The following is a 26319-nucleotide window of genomic DNA, read 5'->3' as shown; positions in this document are numbered from 1 at the left end:
GACCTGTCGGTCACTGTCGAGGGCATCACAGTATTGCCGTCGTCAACTGCGAGGAACCTGGGTGTAATCCTCGATGACCAACTATCCTGCACCCCCAACATCACTGCTGTGGCCCGATCCTGCAGATTTGCCCTCTACAACATCCGCAGGATTCGGACCTTCCTCACAAAGGATGCAACGCAACTCTTGGTCCAAGCACTGGTCATCTCCCGCCTTGACTACTGTAACTCTCTCCTGGCCGGACTCCCGGCCTCTGCGATTAAACCATTGCAGCGTATCCAGAACGCTGCAGCATGCCTTATCTTCAATCTACCCAAATTCTCCCATGTGACCCCCCTCCTCCGCGACCTCCACTGGCTCCCTGTTGCAGCACGCATCCAATTCAAGACGATGACACTGGCCTTCAGGGCCATCAATGGAACGGCACCCATCTACCTTCAAACACTGGTCAAACCTCATGCCCCGAAGCGAGCACTTCGCTCCTCTACTTCAGCTGGCCGGCTGGTACCACCATCGCTGAAATCAAACAAATGTCGCTCAGCAAAGTCCAGACTCTTCTCTGTTCTGGCGCCTCAGTGGTGGAACGAACTCCCGACTAATGTCAGGACTGAGTCATTTGCCCATTTTCCGAAAAAGGCTCAAGACTCACCTGTTCAGACTTCACCTCGACTAGCATGACCCACTAACCCCCCCCCCCCCCCCCCAAAAAAAAAAAAAATACCCTTACCTATAGCACTCTGATCGTAGCACTGTTGCTCTTGAAGTACTAGTTTACTCAGATGAGGACCTAACACTCTTACTTTATCGGCAATGATACGTTGTGGTTTCCTTGTTTCCTTCTTTTGACAAATGTACTTATTGTAAGTCGCTTTGGACAAAAGCGTCTGCTAAATGTAAATGTAAATGTAAATGTTCAGGGGCGGAGCCACTGACGTCAGACAGGATCGCGAGAGGGAGAGAGCGAGAGAGAGAGAGAGCGAGAGGTGGAGCTATGTCCTCAACGTCCGGAGCTGGAAACAGCTGGCGGAGGATATGCGTGTGCGGTGTGTGTGTGTGGGTTAGCGGGACACAAACAAAGAGAGAGAGAATGCGCGAGCGATATTCTGAGGCTCAGAAGGCGTGCCGCTATCACAAGGGGCGCGCGTGAATGAACTGGCGTTTATTCCGCGAGACCGGTCTTTTAACTGATAGTAGAGGCTTTCTGAGCTCGCGAATATGGCGGAGGTTAGTTGAAAACACTGTTACAGAAATCAACCCAGCGGCGTGGGTACACGATTAGTATTCAAATACAGCAGCACATGAACAAGCGGACTCGGCGGTCCGGGATCAGAACTTAAAACACGTTAGCAAGAATTACAAGCATATCCTACACTATCACTTATGTCTCTGCCCAGACTGATAGCCTCTTACTGGTATTGTTGCGTAAACTGCGAGTCCGTCCTGGCGATGACGGCGTTCCGTAACGGCGGTAGTTCGTGGGCCCCGGCGTCTGCGGGGGACGTGATGAGTCGGCTCAGTCCAGGCGAGAGCGGAGCGGGTTTCCTCTCGTTGATCAAACTCAAATAAAGAAAACAGTTGGTGTTTCCTCCTTCCACGAGCGGCGATATAATCGCGGCTTGGCGATTTAGTCAGCTTACTTCAGACAGCGTCTGGTAGCTGGAAGGCAGGAACGGCTTGGTTCCTCTTGTTGCAGCGGTGCGCTGCAGGAGGGGTCGCCTCCCGTTGCAACGTGGTGTTGCGCCGGTTGTAGGAAGAGATGCCAGAGTAAGAGTAAGAGTAAGATTAAGAGAGCGTTCTCCAGGCGGCTTCGGTTTATAAAGCTCACGGCTGCTGCCGGGGACCCCCTGGGGTGCCTGCAGTTGTCAGCCAATAGGGCACCAGTTGTGTGATGTCACATTTCTCACCTGGGTGAGATGTGAAACTAAAATGGCGGTGTAGTTTTTAATCCCCTTTGTCCCTTTGTCCTGTGTAGGCTTTGTAGGCCGCATGGTGTAGTCCTAACGGTTAGGTCCCAACACAAGGAATGGTTGTGGTCCTGCAACAGATTTAAAAGCGCAGCTGTCCAGGGAGCTCTTACAGTAGAGGACATTGACAAGGCGGAGCTGGCCATAATTCAGTTTTGCCAGATGAGAACGTTCTTAGAGAAGCTCTCGTGTCTGGAAAAGGGATAAAATGTCAAGAAAGGTAGTCACCTGTACAAGTTGTGTCCAAGGCTGGAGGATGGAGTCTTGCGTGTGGGAGGACGGCTCAGTAAAGCAGCACTGCCTTTGGATTCTAAGCATCCTGTCATTCTGGCAAAAGACCTTCATATTTCTACCCTGCTGCTGAGGAATATACATCAAGAGGTAGGACACAGTGGCCGCAATCACATGTTGTCCAAGCTCAGGGAGAAATACTGGATGATAGGAGTAAGCACTGCCATTCGGAGAGTTCTGTCCAAGTGCACCATCTGCAGAAGACTCCAGAACGCCACTCCAGTTTACCAACAGACGGCAGACTTGCCCACAGAACGACTCAAACCTGATTCACTTGTGTGGGAGTTGACTATTTTGGACCCTTCGAAGTAAGGAGCAGGAGGAGTACAGTGAAAAGATATGGTGTCATATTCACTTGCCTTGCATTGAGAGCTATTCACCTCGGGGTGGCACCCTTTCTGGATACTGACTCCTTCATAAATGCACTGAGGCGTTTTATATCCAGAAAAGGACAGGTCCGCAAGCTGCGCTCTGACAATGGGACAAATTTTGTAGGAGCAGAATGTGAGCTAAAAACAGCAATTGCGCAGTGGAACCAGGCACAGGTGCATGATGTGTTACTCCAAAAGGGCATTAAGTGGACGTTCAACCCCCCCGGCTGGATCACATCATGGAGGAGCATGGGAAAGGCTGATCAGATGGAAGCACTGACACCGAACCATCTGTTACTGCTTAAGAACCAGCCTTCATTACCACCTGGAGAGTTCCATGCAGCAGACCTGTACGCACAGAGAAGATGGAGACAAGTTCAGTATATAGCTGATTTTCTGGAAACGCTGGACAAAGGAGTACCTGCCTCTGTTACAGGAACGACAGAGATGGACTGGGGTCCAGAGAAACCTCGTCGCAGGAGATCTAGTTTTGCTTATGGACAGCACCGCACCTCGTAATTCCTGGATTATGGGACGTGTCTTGCAAAACTTTTCGGATCGCAAGGGATTTGTTCATCAAATTCGGATAAAGACTAGAACCAGTTGCTTGGACAGACCCATATCCAAGGTGTGTTTGTTGCTGGAGAAAGAGGAGGCAGCATGAGGACGTTGCTGACCTCTATAGGGACTTTGTTTTTTTTCTTGAGCTGGACTTTGCACTCATCGGTCATAGAGATGACCCGAAGAAGGAATATTCGACGTAATGGCATATTCATGGACTTGAGCAAATTATTTGACATTTTTTGGCATTGATTATGTCTCTTATTGTGTTTTTGAAATGTGAATTATAATGTGAGACCTAATAATTAAGGGCTGGTGTGTAGGAGACATACAGCACGGTGTGCTTGAGAGTGTGTGTGTGTTGCAGATGCGGTGGTTCACGTTGGAGTGGGCGTGTGCACATGTGGAAATGGGTGTGTGTAAAGGTGCACACTCACCTGTGACACAGATGATGAGAGATGCAGGGTTGGGTAGTAGCCGTAATTTTTGTTGACCGCTACTCATTCATTCATCACCTTTTTATCTGTTTAATCTGCTGGTTTCCATTGTTCCATTCATCCATCTCAACTGCGCTGTAATAGCTATGTGCTTTTTGTCACTAATAAATGCACCAAAAGCATCTTTGGATCTCAGCGTAACTGTCCTCATAGCCTCTTAGCGTGTCACAAATCTGCGAACCTGAGGACCCAACCTCTTACTCTCAGCAGCTAATAATGTTTGGTAAGGAAGCCGCAACAGTTTCATCAGTGGCCATGAAGGCAACACATTTCTGGATGACTCTTCTCAGCATAAACTGTGGCAACACCAGGTCACAGATGTTCATGGAAAATACGCTAATTATCCAGATTTGGATAATTGGATGGATGGATTGAAGAGAGGAAAGAACATTTAGAGGTTGTGTAGAACATGACAATTTCACTGAGACAAAACCAGACAAGATTGAAACCTTCATAGTCTGGAGACCAAGAGCAACTACAACGCTGGTTGTTAATCCACAGCTGATCAGGATCAGACATCCAAACAGTCCAGTGTGGTATATTTCAGTCTAATGCACATTAGCATAGGATTTAAATTACATGTGTATCTCACCAGAAAATAGCTTTGGTGCATATAAAAGCACAACATGTTGGAACTGCAGCTTATTTGACCGTCTATATTTTCCTACTCTGAACTTCTAACGGCACATAATTGGTTCATCTCCTTCAGCCCAAGTAACTCATCAAAAAATGTTACCAATGTTAATAAGATGTAAAATACAAACACACTTCTCTGATACCAAGCTCAAAAAAGAGAACCTTCTTCAGCACACATCATCTGAACACATTATTTCTTCTGTTGAAGAAAACAATCAGCAGTCTTCACGTACTGTATGTGAATGTGACACAGCAACAACCTCTCTTGTTCTTTAGTGGCTTCTATGATTTATTGAACTATTTATAATTTCCTCAAGCTGCAAAACTGCAAAGCTGCAATATGACTGAAATTATGCTATAATTCAAGTTCTATGTAGATATTAAGGTCAAGGAGAAGTGAACCAGTCATGGCTGACTTACTTCTTCGGATGCCTTAGTGCACAAGGCCCTTGGAGGATGGCGTATCTTTGGACAGTATCCTGATATTGGCAGATCTGGAGACAGATTGTTCTTTATGCAAGTTGCTATCCAGGGGAACATTCTCAGGCAATTACATAATATTACTTGTAATGGCACCTATTCTTTTGCCCATTTCCATGAAAAGATTATCCATTTGTTCATCTCTGTGATGGAGACTTCCATTTCATCCATCTCTGTGATGGAGACTTCCACTTCAACCTTCTCCACAATGGAGACTTCCACTTTATCCTTCTCCTCAATGGAGACTTCCTTTTCATCTATCTCTGTGACAGAGACTTCCACTTCATCTATCTCCATGATGGAGAGATCAGCTTTGTCCATCTCCACGATGGACACGTCCCCTTGACATCCTCACGTTACAGTCTTTTCAGACCAGAGGGGTATTCCATCAAACTTGCTAAGCGCAAAGCCGGGCTAATTTCGATAAGCCTCGCTACCTTTAGTGAGAGTTGCGTTCCTTCAACGTGACTTGAGGCACTCTCCGCTAAGTAACCATGGGAATTTATCCGACCAAACTAGCCTGCTCCGGGGCAGGCTAACCAGAAGTCCGTCTGTCAAAACAACTGTACCAGCAGAAGGTTCCGCCAAGCCTAATCCTCGTGATTTTGTCACATGAAAGACCAAAAATGACCAAAATTACATATGTACAAACAGACTATATTTTCATCAAGTGTCTAAGAATACATGCTTGCAATTAAAAAAATATGAATAAATCGTTTATTTCCTGAACACCGACTGCCATATTATTATCTAAATACATATGTATTTCACATGTTGTTCATCCCCCAGTTGGGTGAGTGGTGATGCACCTTCCCCCAAACGCGGGCAGCCCGGGTTCACAACCCAGTGAGGATGTCTCATATATTTTTTTTTTGCTTGCATAATTGTCTTTAGATCAGAGAATTAGACCAACATTTTACTTTAACTATGATAAATATGTCATACAATTTCCCCAGAACCCAAATATAACTTGCAAAAACATGATAGATATAATAGCATGTTATAGATCCCAATGACAAAGGCATTGCTGCTTGCAATTTTCAGCCACATAAATTCCTTTCAGGTGAGTTCATGAATAGGTTCATTGAATGTATTCATTAAATTGTTGCGATAAATGAGTTGGTCAATGTAGATGCATTTACTAGGCCTATCTAAAAAAAAGAGAGAGAAAGAGAGAAAGAGAGAGAGAGAGAGAGAGAGAGAGAGAGTTCCGGCCAAAGAAAGAAAAAGAGACGACTATGGACGGGAATTGAACCGTGGGCGGCCGCATGTACAGCCGGCACGTTACCTCTACACTATCCTCACATTAGAGAAAACTTAGTCAGTGTTATATTAGAACATGTTACTATTAACGGTACTTCCGTATTAAATCGCTCGGCAATTCTTGCCCAAGCAGCCTCGCGATTTTTATTTATCACTACAGTATTCCCTTTTTTGGTTATGATGGGTTTGTACTAATTGTATTGATACAGTTCCATCAATAATTTTTGCGCTGGTCTTTTCTGCCATTTTCTCGATGATTCGACATTCACGGTTCTGGTCTGGCTTCATATCCCGTGAACGTGCGTAACACAAGACAACGTTAGCCTGGCTTGAATAAGCCTCAACAAGGCGCGGCTGAAATGCGTTAATGGAATGGGTTTAGCCGCAAGTGGAAGTTGGCGTTAGTTCTAACCAGGCTTAACCAGGTAAGCGCCGCTTTAATTAGCGAGTTTGGTGGAATACCCCTCAGGTTGTTCTGAAAAGAGGATGTTAAATACTTGATCTCATATGGCTGAGGTTTAACCACTATTCTTACACCAGGTGAGAGGAAAATAGAATAATATGCAATAGTTTATATATATATATATATATATATATATATACACACACACATATATACAGGGTATAAAATTGGCACCCGCCCACACGCCAAATGCGGGTAGCTTTTGTGATTGGCGAGTGAAAATGTCAATCTGAAAATGTCAATAAGACAACACAACACTGAGCACTGACCAATCAGGTGTGTTTTTGTGTGTTGCTAAGCACCCAAGAAATTGGTCAGTAATTGATATGTCATATTTTGTTTCTCAGAATTCACCAAATGGATGCATTAAAATGAAATTATTCAAAATTTCAGGGCGTAACTTTGAGTTGAACATTGGGGGGGGTTGAGATTTCCGCCTGTGATTTGATATGATATATATATATATATATATATATATATATATATATATATATATATATATGAGAAAAGAGAGAGCATGAGACCTGCTTCACAGGCGGAAATCTCAACCCCCCCAATGTTCAACTCAAAGTTACGCCCTTGCATCCAGGTTCATCAAATTCCCATACAATGCTGTTGAACAGGCCAACATTAAAGCGCAATTTGCAGCAAGAGCCGGTTTCCCTAATGTAATCAGAGCTATTGACTGCACACATGTTGCTATAAAAGTGCCATCACAGGATGAATTTGTTTTTGTCAACAGGAAACATTTTCATTCAATAAATGTTCAAATAATATGTGATGCGCAAATGCAGCTCACCAACATCGTGGCAAGGTGGCCTGGTTCAACGCATGACTCGTTCATTCTTACTAATAGCATGGTTGGTAACAGGCTGGAGGCTGGCACGGTGCGCGATGGGTGGCTTCTCGGTGAGTAAATGTATCCGTTTAATTGCGCCCCGAATGTAAACCTGTACAAAATGTTTTTCCCTGGTGAAAATAGAGCGGCAGAGCTATCTAACAGGCCCTTTATTGTCTCCTTGTGTTCAGTATTTGTGTCGATAAACGCGTGCGTAAAGTTGGAAATGTCACACTGCAGTAGCCACGGTGCACTTCTGCAGTCATTAATATAAGTGTGATCAGTCTTGTCAATCCTTGTAATGAAGTTGTTTTGTCCTTCTGTTTGTTTCCCACTAACGGTAGCATATATACTGTATATATATATATATATTTTACAAAAAGTAATAGTGATTTGTGCGCTGCTCCGACCCCACAGCGTTCACTGCCTCACACACACGCTCCCACTCACATTTCTTTTTTTTTGTGTTTATGCCTGATGAGAGGCTACCAAATAATACTGGTCTTCGAGTCTCGACTTCGTTTAAGAGCGTTTCCAGCTCAGACTCGGTGAAGTTGCGCTTCTTCCCTTTACTCATTTTGTAGATCTGATGGTGCAGAGAGGGGAATCCCCGGTGCAGGCCCTATTTAAATGCATTTGCATATTTAAATGGGGGCGTGCACAGGGAGGAGTTTAGCACTTCTACATGTGCGCTCAATTCCACGTTGATTGGGATGTACAAAGGAAAAGTGCTTGGATCCATGCGTACGCACACTTTGATACATCTGATTTTTTGTGTGCGTACGACAGTTTCTGGATTCTAGCGTACGCCATGTTTCAGTAGGAAATCCACGCAATTCTTAGTACATGAGGCCCCTGGTCCTCCGCTCATTTCACTTTTGATACATCTGAACGTTGGCGTGGAAAATTATGTACGCCACGTTTTTGTGCGTACGCAACATTGATACATGTCATGAGGCCCCTGGTGTGGGCATTGAGCAGGCGCAGGTCGAAGGCAGTAAAGAAGCCAGATCAGGGTCTGTCTGCTTTGGCCTGGTTGCTGCTGGAGGCCAAGTGGAGGCAGAACTGAGGGACTTTTTGGTGAACCTGCATGATTTTTTTGTGATATCGCCGGTACCAATGACACACACAGAATAACTACAGAAATAGCCAATCTTCTCACTGATAGTTTTGTTGAATGAAGTAGGTCATATAGAGGCATCAGCATTAAACTGAGACTGTTTCATTACCAGTAAATCTTCCTCAAATTACTTTAAGTCCAATAAAGTGCTCAGTGACATACATTAAAAACAGCCATGCTGTTTGTCCAATTTCATCCCAGATGATCCACTCAACTGACACATACATGTAAAATCCCACCATTTTGACACACCCACTGGTGGTGGAAGAGGAGAGGTGAAAAACAGGCAAGCATTTATACCCTGAATTTTGGACACAAAAGCACCCAGTAAAACTAATAAATCATTTAAATAAGCTGGATGATCTATGATTATTAACAGAAATAGAGGTAAGAATAATGGTGGTACAACTTGTTTTTGTGATGTACAATGTCCTCTGTGACAACTTATTGGAGACAGCACCTCCTCATGATAACAGTCTTAGGGACCAGACCATAAATAAGGACACAATGCATCTCTAAACCTAACATTATAGAGGATGGGTGAGGGTCTGGGTGAGGGTCTTGGCACACGACTGTAATATCACCAACCTGATTTCTTACATTAGTAATCAGAGCCGTTCCTTGCCTTTGGGGGGCCCTATGCAAGATTCTGGTTGGGGAACCCTATTTTGTCAAACTACAATGGGGGGATTCCAAACCTTTAAGATGATCTGTGAAGATGCATCAATTTAAGAGGAAAACAGCCTGCATTTGTGAAAACCTCTGTCAAACTCAAATTAAAAATCTCAAGTTGACCCAGGTAAGTTAAACCTACAGAAAATAATAATGAAAGGCAGAAACAATGAGGTACCTTTGTGTCAATAAATGCAACAGATGCATATTAAAAACAACTTGCAGCATGGGGGCCCTCTCGTGGCTGTGAGGGCCCTATGCACCCACACAGTCCTCTTATAGCAAGAAACGGCTCTGATCCAAAGTGCCGAACTGGAGGCTGCCTCCCCATTGACACCTGCGTGTTGTGTGAGTGCTTTTTATGTTCATTTCCCAAAAAGTTTGGTTTGATTGAGGAGTGTTTGGTGTGTTTTGGTTTCCTCAGCCAGTCCAATTCCTTCTCATCCGCCGTGCATTCAATAAACTTCTGTCTTCCTGACCAGCCTTAACTCATGACAGAGGCTTCAAAACACCAAAGTCAAAGTCCAAACACCAATGGGTGACATCACGATGACCACGTCCACTTCTCATATAGAGTCTATGGTTTACACTCCAACATAGAAACCATACAGTGAGCTGGAGCAGAGTCTGGTAACTGAATGTTGGTGCAGATTCATACGCTGTAAATGTAAATATAGCTCAGCTAAATGGGTAAGCACATGTATAGAGGGGTTGTAATGATACATTTAACACAGTAGTTAAAGACCAATTTTATATTTGATTAGATAAAGTTAAATTAGATAATTATTTAATCGACGGGGCATAGTATTACCCCCCTCGTTGGTATAGTGGTATGATCCAGGGATGGCTCACCTCTGTTGTGTCAGATGCAGTTTCTCCATCCTCCTGTAGACCGACCAGACACAGACAGAGCTAATCATAGACATGGCTGAATCTCAGAAAGGAGATCTGTCAGTGTCTGAGAGGAAGATCCTGCAACTTATTGCTGCTGGTAAGTTTTATTATAAACTTTGTTTATGACAAATGCAGTGTAGACATTTAATTTCTTTAAGTCAAGGCACTCACTTAAGATCATTCTGTAACACCATAAATTAACAATGCACTGTATTCAAATCAATATTATTGTATGATTGTAATGATATAACTGAGTCTTCATAATTGTATGTCTGCAATGTATGCAATAAATGAGGAACTAAAGGGGGCCACTGCATCACTGCAAAAAGCCAAGGTACTGTAACTGTATTTTATGGGGATTTCATTTATGAATCATTTAAAAAAAGTGACCTGACATGACTCTGTAATTCTGCTTCAATAAAAAAGACCTCCTATATATACACACACACACACGCACACACACACACATACTGTATATTCCTTTTCCTTGTTTGTTGCTCTGATGTCCACACCTGAAACTGTTCTTTCAATGTTTTGGTCTGCAGATGATGTACAGGAAGCTTCCCAGCTGCTTGCCCGCAAAGAAGTACGAGTCAACTGTCTGGACGAGGTATGAATGATATAGGAGGGAAACTTTGCTTTAATGTTGGCAGTAATTGGACCTTGAGTTAAAATGTTTTGTTAAACTGTTGTAACCAACATAAAAAATGTTCAGACTCCACTAATGAATGTATTGGAGTTCTATTCTCCCCATGTATAGAGTCAGAATGATCTCCATATTTACATCATTAGAGCTAATTGAACTACTACTAACTAAGGTTTCTACTATTACTTTATTTTACATCCCACTCTACAAAGTATTTGTATTCATGTATGTTTTAGACAGCCTGCTTTTCTAAAACATACATTTACGCACATCTAAACTCTATGAATTACATTGCAAGGTAAATGTTTTTTTATGGTGGATGATGTTTGCTCTTGACGTATCACAAATTAGTTTCAAGGGGTCTGTGGAAGTCCATGTGGAGAGGAGGTCTGAGGTGTGGGCGGGGGTCTGTGTCAGAGTCTGGGAGCAGCAGCATTGAAGAACATTAGGGTAAAAAAACGTTGGTGCTCAAGAGGTTCATTAGTTTGTCATTTTCTGAATACACTGTTGCTCAGTGAAAACTCTTTCCTCCACCCACAATGCAACAGTCATGTCACTGCGACATGTGTTATCCATTGTGATGGAGCCATATGCAGGTGACTGTTGAGAGGCAGATGATAATAGTCTCAGACCACTTCATGTAGCTTGCAGACTTCAGAAGGCCGGTGTGTCACTATCAGGTGACCTAACCACAACACACACACACACACACAATACACAGGTGTGTCCTGTGTGTCATGCATATGATTTAGTCCAAAGTGTCCCTGCAGGACTCTCTTCTGCTGCTCGCCATTCAGTTTCCAACATTCTTCAAGTGTGATGAAAAAAATTAAATTCATATATTCAAATTCATTATCAAATTCATTATAAACCAAATCTATAGCTTAGAATGAGTCCCTTATATCCACATAGGGAGCAGGTCGTCGCCACAGAGTCGACCATTATTTTCTTCAGGTCCCAGAAGGGACAAACCACCACGTCAGCACTACATTTCACTGAATCTCTCACACTTATACCAAAATGACATTCCCACACAAGGCAACTACATTGTGAATTATCTTTCAGGTTAAATGTATTTCCTCCTGGATAACATTTGCTCTTGACGTATCACAAATGAGTCAAGGGTTGCAGTCGAATTGTCAAAAAATTAGGTCCTAACAAGGTCCTAAGCGACTCCTGCATGGTCCCCCCCCCCCCCCCCCCCCCCCCCCACTGGTACAACGGCGCTCCTACAGGCTGTTCAGATTCAGCTCCTGTTGTTACATAACAAAGTCATTTTCATAGGCCGAACTCCTCTGATGATAGGAGATATCCGAGAGGGGGGCGTTCATCACCAAGGTGAAGTTCGGTGTGTCCTGCGGTGAGGCAGCACTGAGATATCGTGTTTCACAATGTTGTCGCTCAGAGCTAGACACGCAGATTGTTCTGTTGTTGGTTGTACAAATCAACATAAGTGCTTATGTGCTTGTATGTGTGTGCTAACCACTTCACATCGGACTGCTTCAGTAACGAGGGTCAGTACAAAGCTGGCTTTGCCTCGACACCAGGGTGGGAATTTCATGACGGCCACGACCGCCATGGCCGCCTGTACAGCGTAGTGGGCTTAATTACAGCCTCCCGAGTGGAGCTGAGCAAGCGGGCAGTGAAAGCACACAGCAGCATTTGTATTATAAAAGAACCGGTCCGGTTCCTCCGGCATCTGCACATATTTCTAGTCAACACGAGTGGAGCTGAGTGAGCAAGTGGCCACGAGCGTCATAAAATGGCTCGATAGCGGGGTATCACTGAGTGATAATGAGAGGGACTGCCTATCGATTAAAGTCTACGTCATGTCCACTTTGCCTACCTTTGTATGTGCTCGTGCATCACCATCTCTATATATAAGATTTCATACTGAATATTTTTTATTGCTTTCAAGTTGCAAATCCAATGTAACATTAACTTGATATTGGTATTAAAATATTTAAATACATATCTCATGTTTTGTTATGAATTAGGATGTTATGGTTTTAATCTGAATGGTAAAACCATCTCATTTTACTCAATGGCATGTGTGCCCTGTCATGTCACCTTGGTGCCCCTAAAAAAAGGAAAGTGAAGGCCAAATGGCCAAATGGCCTTGCCCCTAAAATGAAGAAATTCCAATCCTGCTCGACACTGACCTTCGTAAAAGGATCTGTCCCAACCATACGGAACCCAGCAACTTCACCTGAGCCACATAGGCGAGCCATAGCAATACATCCACATAAACATTGGAGCATGCTGCCGAGTGGCGTGAGCGGCATCCTCTCCATTGCTCTCCAAGTAGGCGATGACAGACGGAGCTCATTAGCACTCTACCTCTGAGCTATCAGCACACTTAATACATTCATTTAATCAGTCAGATCTACTAGTGCCCTTATGATGGGGCAGTTATATTTTACGACTATTAATACTATTAATACGACTTACGCATTCACACAGTCGGTGACTTTTTGCCAGCTGTCCTTCCTGCATTTGGCAGATGAAATTGTTGCCTTTTGCCTGTATTAAATGTTTAACTTCTTCGTATTTCTGTTAGATTATGGTTCGCTCCTTGTACGTGAAATATGCTGCTCTGCCCGTAGACTGATCCATGTTTGTGATTGGTCAAATGCTGCAAACCCCGCCTCTTTCATGTGCATGCGCTAATAGCTGGAAAGGGAAACCCTGGGTTGACTTACCGAGTTGATAACCAGCTTTGTGTGACCGCTTATCTTTGATTGCCTTTGTTAGGGTTACTTAAGCTGGATAATTGGAGGTATGTTGAGTATAGGCCTCTGAAGCCTGTCAGTGAACCAGCTGTTTATAAAACCAACAACATGGGGTGAAGTGGACGATGCACTTTTTGTAGTCCATTATTTTAGTTTCTCCACCGCAGACCCAAGTGAATCACTGGTGTGGATCATCAGCTGTCAATCATCAGCAGCGTTATAATGATGTAGCTTAGTGAAAGTCCGGTCTGATCCTCTGAGCACCATGGTCGTCTTGTCCTAAATCCTTTTGAGTTCTCCTTCCACCTTTCCTTAACCCCGCCTTGACGTCTTCCCCCTGAGGTCAAGGGAAAGGCGTTAGGAATAGGAGTTAGGACCTATTTTTTTTACTATTGGACCGCAGCCCTCCTCCTCACTTCCGAGTGACGGCGGAGTGATACACAGTAACAAAACCTCCGCTACTTCAAGCTACGGTCAAAGTTTAACTCCGCGGAAGTCATTGAACCACCTTCTCTTTTCCGTGTTAACTTCTAGCAGCCACTTACTCGGGTAAACTGATCCAGAAGCACCCGTTTACATTCCACTTCATTCATTCGTGAAGGTTCCACTTTAAGCATTACACTTTCGATATTGCAACATCAACATAACATGACATAAGTAATTTCCATATAAATCCAGGTCATCACAATTCAAGAAGTGTGCCATAATAGTTCAGCATTCACTTTTGAATTTGGGAAAACTTTTATTCCCATCCGTCTACATCCGTTCCTTTCTAAAACATAATCTCATTCTCCTCCCCCACAACCACCGAGCTCCTTCCCCTCGACTTCGTGCCCTTTGAAATCCCTTAGATCAAGCCACCTTTGAAACGCGGGTCCGATGTTGACTCTGGTTTTATCACGGGCACCGTCGCAATCTTTCTTTTTTTCCTTATTTTGCACCGGTGTTTTCTTTTCCTTGGTTGTTTTGGACCTCCTCGTTTAGCTTTTTAACCGAGGAATTGGAAGCTTGTTCCTACTTCCCTCCGCCTCCCCCCTGTGATAGTTGATAACCTTTATTTATTCTCGAAAGACATTGAGGTTACCCTCATTTTCAATGACGTCGAGTTTACAAGGCAATTTAAATATTTACAGTGGTTACAGTCATTTGAAAGTGATTACATGACAATATACATATAACAAGAAACAAGAAAGACAGTCATCTAAAACAGTTACAATTAGAAACACAGCTATCTATGACCAAGGTCCTAAACTCTGTGAATGAAGGGAGCGCATCCAATCTCAGGTTGTGTTGTAGCGCGTTCCAAGAGCTAGGGGCATCATAACAAAAAGCAGTCTGGCCAATATTCGTATAGACTCGAGGAACTTTGAGTAGCACTAATTCAGCTGAGCGGGTCATGTAAGTGCCTGAGTTCCATTCTAACATACTTTTTACATACAGTGGTAATTTGCCTAAGAGGGCCTTATAAATATATAAAAACCAGTGCCTCTTGCGCCTTACTTCAAGTGAGGGCCAACCAGAGCTGAATGATAGATTGAAGAGCGGAGGCTGCAGCATGCCTATAGATGATATCACCATAATCCATGACAGACATAAACACTGCTTCAATTATTACTTTTCTTGAGAGCACTGGAAAGCAAGATTTGTTTCTGTACAGAAAGCCAATTTTTGTTCATTAGTTCATTAATATGATATTTGAATGAGAGATCCTCATCTAGCCAGATGCCAAGGTATTTGTACTCTTTCAATTTCTGAGCCAGTTTTGGCGTAAAGATGCACACTATTACGATCATAATTTTTGGCTCGGGTAAACAACATGTATTTTGTTTTATTTGCATTAAGCAGTAGTTTATGTTTGATTAATGATTCCTGAAATGAATTAAAAGCAGTTTGCAAGTTGTTGATGGCTGTCTGAACAGAATCCGATATGCAATATAAAACTGTGTCGTCCGCATAAAAATGGGCATCCATTTAAAGCCAGCCATTTAAAGAAGGAATAATATCATTAATATAAACAGTAAAAAGCAATGGACCCAAGACAGACCCTTGCGGTACACCACCACTAACAGACAAAAAATTAGATTTTGCATTGCCAAGCTTAACACATTGACGCCTGTCAGTCAAGTAGCTCCGAAACCATGCACACGCATTAACATCCAACCCCATTGCATCTAATTTTCTCAAGAGCAAATAATGATCGACTGTATCAAATGCTTTAGATAGATCTATGAAAAGAGCAGCACAATGATACCTCCTGTCTAATGCCAATATGTTGTCGTTTGTCACCAGTGTGATTGCTGAAATTGTGCTGAATAGTGGAACGACCCGAGGGGGGAGGGGCTCTGTGTGTGCACGAACACAGCCCTGCGTGCTGATTGGACAGGATGATCCGGGCTCTGTTGATTTTTGCAAAACAAACAACAGGCTCTACGTGCACGTAGAGGCGCGCTTTTTTTTCTAAAACCGGATGATTATTTTGTTCTATTGGAGCATAGTGTCGGCTTCAGTAAATAAGATAAAAAAAAATGTTGCTGACTGGGACTTTAAATTAGCTGGAGCACTGTGGGAATTAGAGCCCTGCATCGTTGTGACCTGCAGGACACCACTAGGTGGCAGTATTTACACACAATTCCTCAAAGATGTCGATGTGTATGTTGGTGATAAATTAATCTTCGGAGAAGGATCTTTATTTAAACAGATTTCAAGCCTGCGTCTGAAACCGTGCATGGCCACACCTTGTTCTTCCAATTCCTCGCAAAGTCCTGCCTAAAGCTCCGCCACCTGTTCCACCTGAGAAATCCTACCAAGCCCTCGATCCAGGAAATCTACAATCTCCCTGCCACATAAAGCACTTTCCCTTAGGACCTACCCACTTCTCCTAATCTGTCGCCTCCGCTCTTAACGCTGTGTCTGTACTTATATACCACTAGCCAGTTACGGCTGTTTTGGCGTCAAATAGGTCTCTGTTACTACCTTATATGGGCCAACTTCCTGTTGCTAGCCTTTGACCTACACAAACACAGAACTTGATGAATGACTTTGGGCCTCTTAGACGCAACTCCTCAACTGCAACTCCATAACCTCCTGAGACCTGAGCCCTTTTGTGGTATGCATTTTTAATTTCTCTTTTTCTATTTTGCTATTTGGGCTTATTGGGACCTAATAAGTATAAAACTAAGCATCATCTTTTGACATGATGTATTTTTTTGTCAGTGTCCAAAAATGTGGACATCTGGCCCCAGTTAAGCAGAATTAAGTATTATGGTGTAGCCAACCCAACATGTGATGTCCACGCACGTGGATTCAAGGTCTTAAGAGATGCAGAAGACATCTGGTTCCAGTTAAATCATAATTTGGAATGTGTTGCTGACCTCAGGTGCTTTAAGGAAATACCTTATTTTTTTCCAGGTTGACAAGCTGACTCCTCATGTAATGTTGTCTCTGTCGTATGTGTCTGAAGTATGGCATGACTCCACTGATGCATGCAGCCTATAAGGGGAAGGTGGATATGTGTCGCCTGCTGCTGCAGCATGGGGCTGATGTCAACTGCAACCAGCATGAATATGGATACACTGCTCTCATGTTTGCTGGTCTGTCAGGTATAACTGTGTGTGTGTCACTCAGGTTCTCTTGGCCGTTCTGATCTGAACTACAGTAACATTCATTATCATTTTAGTTTAGGAAAATAATTGTTGGTTCTAAAAAGCAAATCACAGATCCATTTCCTCCAGGGAAGGCGAACATCACCTCCATGATGTTGGATGCTGGAGCAGAGAAAGACGTGGTTAACTCCGTGGGTCGCACTGCTGCTCAGATGGCAGCGTTTGTAGGTGAGACAGTCTAATGCCATGTTCACAAAAAGACATATTTCATCTCCATGTTTACCACCATTTATGTTTATTTGCGTCACTTGCGCTAGTTGCACCAGAGAGGAGGCTTCCCTCTACGTAGACACCCACAAGGTTTCCTCCATCATGGCTCAAATAACCAAAATTGCTGCTTTGTATGTGTGGTGGAAGTCCCAGATACACTGTGAAACCAAATACTTCACCCAGCTGGATTCACTGGATCTAGCAAGACCCGCTTCGGCTTGTTTTACCCAGAATAAACGATTTAGCTGTGATTTAATAGCAATAGGGTCATTCCGTGTCATTTAATCAAATCTCTCCCACCTGACCATCTCAGAATGTCCTGTAAAAATTCTAGTAAAAAGACACTTGTTAATAGGACAAATCCAAAATATTAGGTCTCTAGTGGCAACAATTTTCTCATGAAACATCATTTAATGAAGGGTAGTTTAGATGTTTTTTGGCATCTGAGAGACCATATTTTGTAGAATGTGTAAGCTAACACCAGAGATAGAGGCATACGTGGTAGAAGTCTTTTATCTGCAAAAATGGAAGCTCAGCCATTCTTCAAATTTCGACTTCATTTCGACAAGCCAAATTTTGGGAGAAGTTTAAGTACCTACCATACTAGGTTATAATTGAGCTACACCCCTGATATTCCATGTCTGGAGGCTTTTAGTAACACATACTGTATATACTGTAGAAAATTTGAAGGCCACAGGTGAGATCGTTTTCCAGATATTGCTGTTTAAAAATGGCTTTTCAGAGTATGATGCCAAAAACCTAATATTTTGGATTTGTCCTATTAACAAGTGTGTCTTTGTACTAGATTTTTTTCAAGAAATTCTGTGATGGTCATGTGGGAAGATTTTCAGAAATTTTGTTGACCCAATGACCCAATAACCAGATGAAAAAGATGCCAAAATAACTATGGTGGTTTGTAAAAAGTCTGAAGTCATGCTTGTTTTCTAAATGGAGTCTGGTTGATGGGTGCTAGGCTATGCTAACATGTAGCTGCTCCGTCAACACTCCAAATAAGGTCATCTAGACATGGCAGTGACCAGACATGTGGTTTCTCACATACATTTAAACATATAGTTTGTTTGGTCTTTAATATTATAAGGTACTATCGCAGAGCTCTGGGTCACAGATGGATACAATATTTATTTCCTCCATTTCTGATGCAGCAACATTTGAACTTGTGCAAATGATGAGAATTTTGCTTGTTCACATTTCATCATTCATGCCACCTGGTGTGAATGTGCATTGATTTGGGTGGTTGAATTGACTGTATGAGAAAAAATGTCTTTGCATTTAGTGTGAACACACGATAAGACTGTGCTGCCAGTTAACCACTTAAAGCTCTGGTCTATGATTTGAAAGATTTGTCAATTGAGCCAAAATTGATCCAATAGTAGCCATCCGGTCCGAATTTTCCTATCCAATTCTCGCTCACTCTCCTGCTCCTGCTCACGTCTATTCCCAACCCACTTCCGCGTTTGAAACTACGCTTGTTGCCATGAGCAGTTCAGGTATGGGGCAGGGCTCTCATGTGAGTTCAGAGTGAGATTTCGGCTGAGGCTGCAGCATCAGCGGGGAGGGAGGGGGGATTTCGGCGAGCGATCACCGAGCAGTTTGGGATCAGGGACGTACTGCAGTCGGGGTGAGAGAGAAATCCGACCGGCACCCGCTGCATTTACACCGATAATGTGTCATCATTAATGGCCGTAATAAACACTATTACTGCTTTACGTTGTGCAAGTCCCGGGAAACACACCGGGAAACTAAACGGCGTCCTGCCTGAGTTCCCATTCATTGTCTATGTAAGAAGCCGTGCAATGTGCAATGACCATTGTCGATCTAAAATAAAGACAGATTCAGCAACCGCATAGCTTATTTCTCGCATAAAATGTTTTCAGAAACACATTTCGGTGAACTATTTTCGTAAAATAAGAGGGAGGTTTGAGGCTCCGAGGGGAGAACGATACGAGCTCGGAGGAGCACAGAGGGGAGGGGTGTGTATGTGTGTGTGTGTGTGTGTGTGTGTGTGGGGGGGGGGTGCTTTTTCCAAACCTTTCAAATCGTAGACCATAGCTTTAAAATGTGCCTGCTGGTGGGTTATGGACTGGGACCAAAAATCGTCCCCAGCTTTTTGGCCCAGACCGGCCCTCCACATAAGATAAAAACAAAACAAAAACATGGGTGCTGGGATGGTTCAGTGGTAGAGTTGACGCCCTTTGTACCTGCAGGCCCCGGGATTGAATCCGACCTGCGTCCCTTTCTGCAATGTTGTCCACATCTCTCTCTCTCTCTCTCTTTGGCTAAGTGACTGACTAAGTCTTTTGTGCCAGCCCAGTGTCAATTGAAAAATGGCCAGTCTGCCCCTGGTTATTGGTAAGGTTAGGGGTATGACTGGTTGTGAATTATGTTATTGGAGTTATTTCAGGGTTAACTAGTGACTATGATGGTGTTGACATATTAACTTGTATGTATTCTCCTTCCAGGTCAGCACGACTGTGTCACAGTGATCAACAACTTCTTTTCATGGGCCAGGCTGGAGTACTACACCAGACCACAGGGGCTGGAGAAGGAGCCCAGGCTACCCCCCAGACTGGCAGGGCCCTTGCACAAGATCATCATGACCACTAACCTCAACCCAGTCAAGGTGAGACCTGCTAATGAACTGAAATGGTTTTTAAATGTCTTAATGGCCTTGCACCCTCTTACTTATCTGAACTGCTTTTACCATATCAACCCTCGCGGACCTTGAGGTCCTCTGGCACCGGCCTTTTATCGATACCAAAACCAAAAACCAAAACCCATGGTGAGGCAGCTTTCAGCCACTACGGCCCCCACCTGTGGAACAGCCTGCCGGAGACCCTCAGGTCTGCAGAGACTGTTGACATTTTTAAAGGCAGGTTAAAGACACACCTTTTTAATCAGGCTTTTAACTAATATTTGCATTTTTATTCCATTCTTATGTAGTCATATTTTATGTCGTTCCTCTAGCCTATTTTTTTTTTAGACGATATTAATCTTAAATAATTTAATTTGTTTTATTTACCTATGGTACAATTTTTTATTTTCTTTCTTATCTTACCTATTCTTATCCTTTTAACCGTTCACTTCATTTATTTATCTTTTGTCATGGTTTTTATTCTATCTAATGTCTTTAGTTTTTAAGGTTTTACTCCAGAGTTTCCTCAGGGGGGTCCTCCACGCTGGGAGCTGAGTCCGGGCTGCTGCTGGGGGTGCTGTCCTCGGGTCCCTTCGGCCTGACCAGCTGTTGTCTGTCAGGGTTGGAGGGCCTTGGCACTGGCGCCCCCCGTGGCACGGTCTGTGACTCCTCCCAGCGTGGATGGCCCCAATGACGGCGCTTCCTCAATTCTCAGTGCCTTGCCATGTCTCCCTGTTGCCGGTATTGTGCATGTGTGTGTATGTGGGTGCGTGGGTGTGTGGGTGTGCGTATGGAGGGTGGGAGGTGTCTACTTTATTGTTTTTATTTTTGTGTAAAGCACTTTGTGCTGCGCACTCAGTGTATGAAAAGTGCTTTATAAATAAAGATTGATTGATTGATTGATTGATTGAAATCACTTATTCATTGGCATGCGCTGTACCTGTGAAAACTGACCTCTTGGTGGCCCTACATGCAAACTAAGTGAAGAGCTCTTTAACATCAATAGATTTCAACCTCTGGGAACCTCAAACATACATACACCCAGTAGTTGTCAAGACAAATATCAATCTGCCTGTGGGCCTTATAGGGTTGAAAGGAACTTTGATTCAACACACAAAAATGCAAACATACTGTATATATATATATTCTATTCCATATTCTATATTGTATGAAAGCAGAATTTCTAAAGTCTCAAATTTGGCATTGATTATTACCGATGTTTTTAAATTATTGTGCATGTACATTTCATCATCTTCTGAATTTGGCCTAAAAATGGAGCGTAACTACTGCAGTGTACCTGCTAAGTGTTATGGCTCATGGCTGGCCTGTTATGAGACAGCTGAGAGAGAGTAATTACACCTCCATTGTTCCTGTGTGAAGACAGGAACTAAACCAAGGCGGCATTTTGAAATGTCTTAAAATGAATGCAAGACTTCTTCCTGCTCCATTCAAATTTGTGGGGCTCCATCAGCGATAATGACGCAAGCTGGCCATTAACTTGGTTCAAGTGTTATAAACCCGGCCTTCCCATGGTCAGTTTCTATTATATATTATATAGGGAGATCTGTGGTGTTTCATTCTAAGACTGTTCAATGACTTTGTTTTGCAAAAGTTTATGGCAAACTTCAAGAGTTTATCTGGAGAGAGGAGAGGAGACGTTCCTTCCAGACAAAGTCTTGTCCATGAGTTGATCTGCACAACATAATGTTGGTATTAGTGTCTAAAACTAATGCTGGTTTGATTGTCTAAACCTAACTTTGGTTTTGTTTCCTTAACCCAACGTTGGTTTTGCAGTATATGTCCCAACTGACAGAAAAAAAAGTGGTGGCAGCATGAACAATACTTCTAGTTGAAAGACATTTGTTCGCAAGCCGTGCTCAAGTAATTGTGTGACCATTACTAACTGTTGACTGTGCTGAGGTACTGCAATAACTCTCTCCTCTCTGTCTCTAGCAATGACATTGTTTCTGCCTGGACATGTCTGTCCAATCTGTCAGATAGTCATGCTGGTGAAGGAGAACCCTGTGCTAGCAGATGTGGTGGCTCTGGAGAAGTGTTACCAGGTGATGGACATGCTGTGTGAACAGTGCGTGAAGCAGCAGGATATGAATGAGGTCCTGGCTATGAAGATGCACTACATCAGCTGTGTGCTGCAGAAATGCCTGACCTTCCTACAGAAACGGGATGGCAAGTTGGATGCACTGGTCAAGAGGTGAGGCTTCTAACCAGCAGAAGGTTAGTATATGATCAGACCTGCTCTATATGAGCAGTGTCATCAGATAACTGGCGCTATATAAATAAAATGGACTTGACTTGGACTGTTTATAGTTTACAGTGAGTTCAGTCCTGATAGTAGTTTAGTCAATCTGTGGATTGTTTAAAGGCACAGACCAGTAGAATCATTTTAGCTATTCTTCAATTGTGAAGATCACTGAACTCCTGAACTGACTCCAAGCAACATACTGTTACACCTGGGAAGGTAGAAGAGTATATGAAATACAGTCTCTTCAATCATTCCATGGCACAATTTTTATAGGCTCAGTAGCCCAGGAGTGTCCAACCTTGTCCAAGAATGGCCGGTGTGGGTGCAGGCTTTTGTTTTAGCCCAGCACTCAGACACCTGATCCAACTAATTAACTAACCAATCAAGACCCTGATGAGTTGGATCTGATGAGGTACTGCTAGGCTAAAACAAAAACCTGGACCCACACCGGCCCTTCTTGGATAAGATTGGACACCCCTGATCTACTCCATTACCAGATAAAACCCTGTCTATTGCAGACACTGTCACGTGCACTTGTCAGTCCGACCCAGTCTCATGGAAGTTGAAATAGTCACAAGCTGCAATCTATTAGTTTGTCGTTTTTCCTAAACCTCATTTTGGTTTTGTAGCGTAATATCATCCCGACTGACAGAAAAAGAAGTTCCGAGTGATGAAAAAAAAATATACAATTTGTGTCACTGAATAGGAAACAAATACGTTGAATGTTGTGACTGTTTCGTAAACTGCTGTGAGTCTGTGTTGGTGTCACAGGAACTGCTGAGTGTGTTGCATTGTAAGGTGCACATTAGGAGACACCAAATCTGTCAACTACAAGAAAACCCATGGGTAGTAAAACTGAAATCATAGCTGTACTAAATATTATGTATATTTTCCTGTTGTCTCTGACCTGCTTGATTGCTGCTGGGTCCAGCCTTTTGAGGGGAAGAGACAGTGACGGCTTCCCACAGTACCAGGAGAAATTCATTCAGGACTGTATCAGGAAGTTTCCTTATTATGAGGCCACACTCCTTCAGCAGCTGGTGAGGAGCATTGCACCAGTAGAGATTGTAAGTGAAGAACACATCAGATAATTGAAGTGTAATACTTTCAATATAATTTGTTTTTAAAGGATCAACGAGGAAGAAAATAGTTTGAACGCTATCTGATGATAGAGGTGTAATAGTTTACTAGTCACTGTTGTTGTTTTAACTTTAATACACCATTACATTACATTTCCAGGGCAACGACCCAACAGCATTCTCAGTGTTGACCCAGGCCATCACCGGTCAGGTGACTTTTGTAGATGCTGACTACTGTGCTACGTGTGGGGAGAGCGGAGCAGACAAGAGGTGCTCCCTTTGTAAAGCAGTGAGTCAAAATCTGTTAAAAGTCACCAACCATGTCATCAAACATCTCCAGGTTGAACTACCTCCAGGGCATGTTTCCTTCTATTGGTTTTTCAGGTGACTTACTGCAGCTTGATGTGTCAGAGGCTCCACTGGTTCACCCATAAAAAGATGTGCAGGTCTCTGCAGGAGCAGGATGCTGACCTGGAGAAGGATCCTCCAAGGTTGAAAGAACTGAGAGGTGCTGTGGAGGAATGTTTTAAAGAAAACTTTAAAGAAAAATAATCCTTCCTTAAAGAGAAACTAAACATCGAAACCAATATTATCAGCTGAAAACCAATGTATATGTAGTATATTGAATAGTCTTGTGTTGTCCATCCATTCAGACGCAGTTACATTTAAGGGCAGACTATTTGAATACTACATGTTGTGTTATAAATATACATAGTGACTACCCTCTACTGGTTGAAACACAGCTATTGCAATTACATTTTGCTGTTAGCTGATCTGGAGCCAGTTGAAGTATATGAAGACAGCTTGGGTCACCAAATGTCAACAAAGAATGCCCCCTCACCCTCCACTCCTCCCCCCATCTATAAAACCAACGCCTCCCATTGCTGGAGACTCCCAGCCTTGCATGTAAAGTCAAATTTACAAATGTTATGATATTCAACTGTATTTCCTTTACAGCACTTAGCTAACAGTATACATGACAATAACCAGCATGTTGGCAATTCACCAGATACTGTAATGTAGTGGTGGCTTAATTTTAAGTCCACAGAAAAGAGAGGAAAGGCCTGTGATGTGATCGTAATGATATACTGGATATACTTTTGCCTTTTAGAGACATTTTTAGAATTTCTAGGCTAGAGCAGATGGCAACCTCTGGTTCTGAAAAGTGAAGCCAAGTCCGAAATGCTGTAAACTTGCATTCTCTCTACTGGCCATCAGGGGGCGACGTCTCTGTTCGGAAAAAGAAGTCTGATTGCATGGAAATCAATGACAAAAGGTGGAGCCTAACATTCATCCCCCTCTTCCCCCCCAAAGTCTTCAGAGGGGCCCGGGACTGAGGACTATGGGCCGACTGTCGGTTATGTCTCCCAGTAGAAGCTCAGCTACTGGGCAGCTCATTCCTCGACCCCTGGGTGGTTTCTACCTTAGCCAGGGAGTAAAAGCTTCAATTCTGATGCCGACCTTCTGGCTTCAAAATGACCATCATCTGAGATAAGGCGAAAGCCTTGAAACATGAGTTTTAATCCAACAATCCCCCAAAAAGCCAGTGGAATTCTAGAGGGACTGTGTAATGCATTTCAGCTACAGGGCAGAGAAGTCTTAAACCAGTGTTGCATGTCAGGCTTCTGTGAGAGTGTGTGTGTTAAATATACAACAGACATAATTACTTTGTGGGTCTATGCTCCCGTTTAGATGATGAAAGTAATCTGGTGATGGAGACGGCCAACTTCCTGCAGGAGCTGTGTCTTCGTGCGGAGGAGAAGGTGGCTGTTGCTGGAGGCTGCCCTGCAGAGATACTGGCCTGTTCCTCAACCTCTGCTGTGGGACCGTCCTGCATCCAAGACTGAGGTGGCACAACAGAACAAGGATCCTTAACAATGCAGAGTCATCTCTGTTTGGGAATTTTCACAAAAGTTACACATGGAGAGGAATCCATAGCAGCATTCATCCTGTTTGTGTATATAATACACACCAAGCTTTGCAGTTTAAGATAATAGGCGACACAAAAGGTGCTCCAGGTAACATTACACACTGGTAGCTGGAACAATGAGTTAATTTCTAAATAGAAATCTTAGAACAATGCAGGTCTGATTAGCGAAATAAGAGAGGCATAAAGTGGAGTGCCAGCCTTTTCTGGTGGAACAGTTCCAGATACTATTCATGACACAGTTCCTAAACTTGATTCCACAACTTAACTTACATCTACAATATGGCATATCAGATGTTAAGGATATGAACTATGTTTCATTGTGTATGTTGTGAAATTGTCAGTTTCCTAGCTGGATATCTTACAGTATTATGAGTGAATTTGCATGTACACCTGGGGCAATGTTGGTCATCGGTCCAAACAAGAAATGTGTTTGTTTGCACATCAACAGACATAAGAAGGGAAAAGTCCTCCATATTTGGCACAAGGATGTTGTTAAAGAGCTGGCTGTGTGGTGCTATGACAAAAAACAACTATTGAACTGCAATGGGGACTGCTTGGTTTGAATTGGGATCTTTGCATGGTGTTCCCCATCTCTCTCCCATCAGTTCCTCTGATGTCTATACTGTTGCTATACATAAGAACAGTAATAGTGAATGAGTCTAGAAAACCCTAGAGTTTTTCAAATGCTCACTTTCAACATTTTTGCATGTCAAATATGGTATGGTTAAGAAAAATTGTGTTTAAGGCAAATACACTGTGGTTAAGGTGAGGGAACAAAAACATGTTTGGAGAAAGATTGTGTTTACTCATAGTAAAAGGGAAATTATTATTGCACGTTTGGAGGAGCAGGCTTAGGGTATTTGAGGCGTCCCACTCCCCAGCAACAATTTCCAGCTATTCCTGAGGATGCGGATACATCCCCAGGCCAGAGGAAATATATCATCCCTACAGTGTTCTGGGTCTACCCAAGGGCCTCTTAGCAGTTTGGTAGGCCCAGATAACCTCTAAGGGGAGGCATCCAGGAGGATCCTTATCAGATGCCTGTACAACCTCACCAGGCCTCTATTTACAGTACATGAAGGAGCAGAAGCTCT

At 43.2% G+C, this 26319-nt stretch overlaps 1 protein-coding gene and 1 long non-coding RNA gene across 2 annotated transcripts in view; one reads left to right on the top strand and one right to left on the bottom strand.

Moving 5' to 3' along the window:
- LOC311027570 overlaps positions 1 to 26319 on the bottom strand; it is a 244942-nt gene that overhangs the window by 122892 nt on the left and 95731 nt on the right. The gene's annotated exons all lie outside the window — the stretch shown is intronic.
- Positions 10081 to 25142, top strand: LOC311027798 (ankyrin repeat and MYND domain-containing protein 2-like; the record flags this gene model as incomplete). Its single annotated transcript, XM_084031959.1, has 10 exons — positions 10081 to 10147; positions 10596 to 10660; positions 16889 to 17027; positions 17160 to 17258; positions 19781 to 19941; positions 21951 to 22165; positions 23148 to 23283; positions 23456 to 23584; positions 23680 to 23803; positions 24988 to 25142. The coding sequence occupies 10 exons, from the start codon at positions 10081 to 10083 to the stop codon at positions 25140 to 25142; spliced, it is 1290 nt and encodes a 429-aa protein (XP_083888085.1).

Source organism: Eutrigla gurnardus (genome assembly GCF_963514095.1).
Source record: "Eutrigla gurnardus genome assembly, chromosome: 17".
In the NCBI taxonomy this organism is placed as follows: Eukaryota; Metazoa; Chordata; class Actinopteri; order Perciformes; family Triglidae; genus Eutrigla; species Eutrigla gurnardus.
This window is presented reverse-complemented; position numbering and strand designations above follow the sequence as displayed.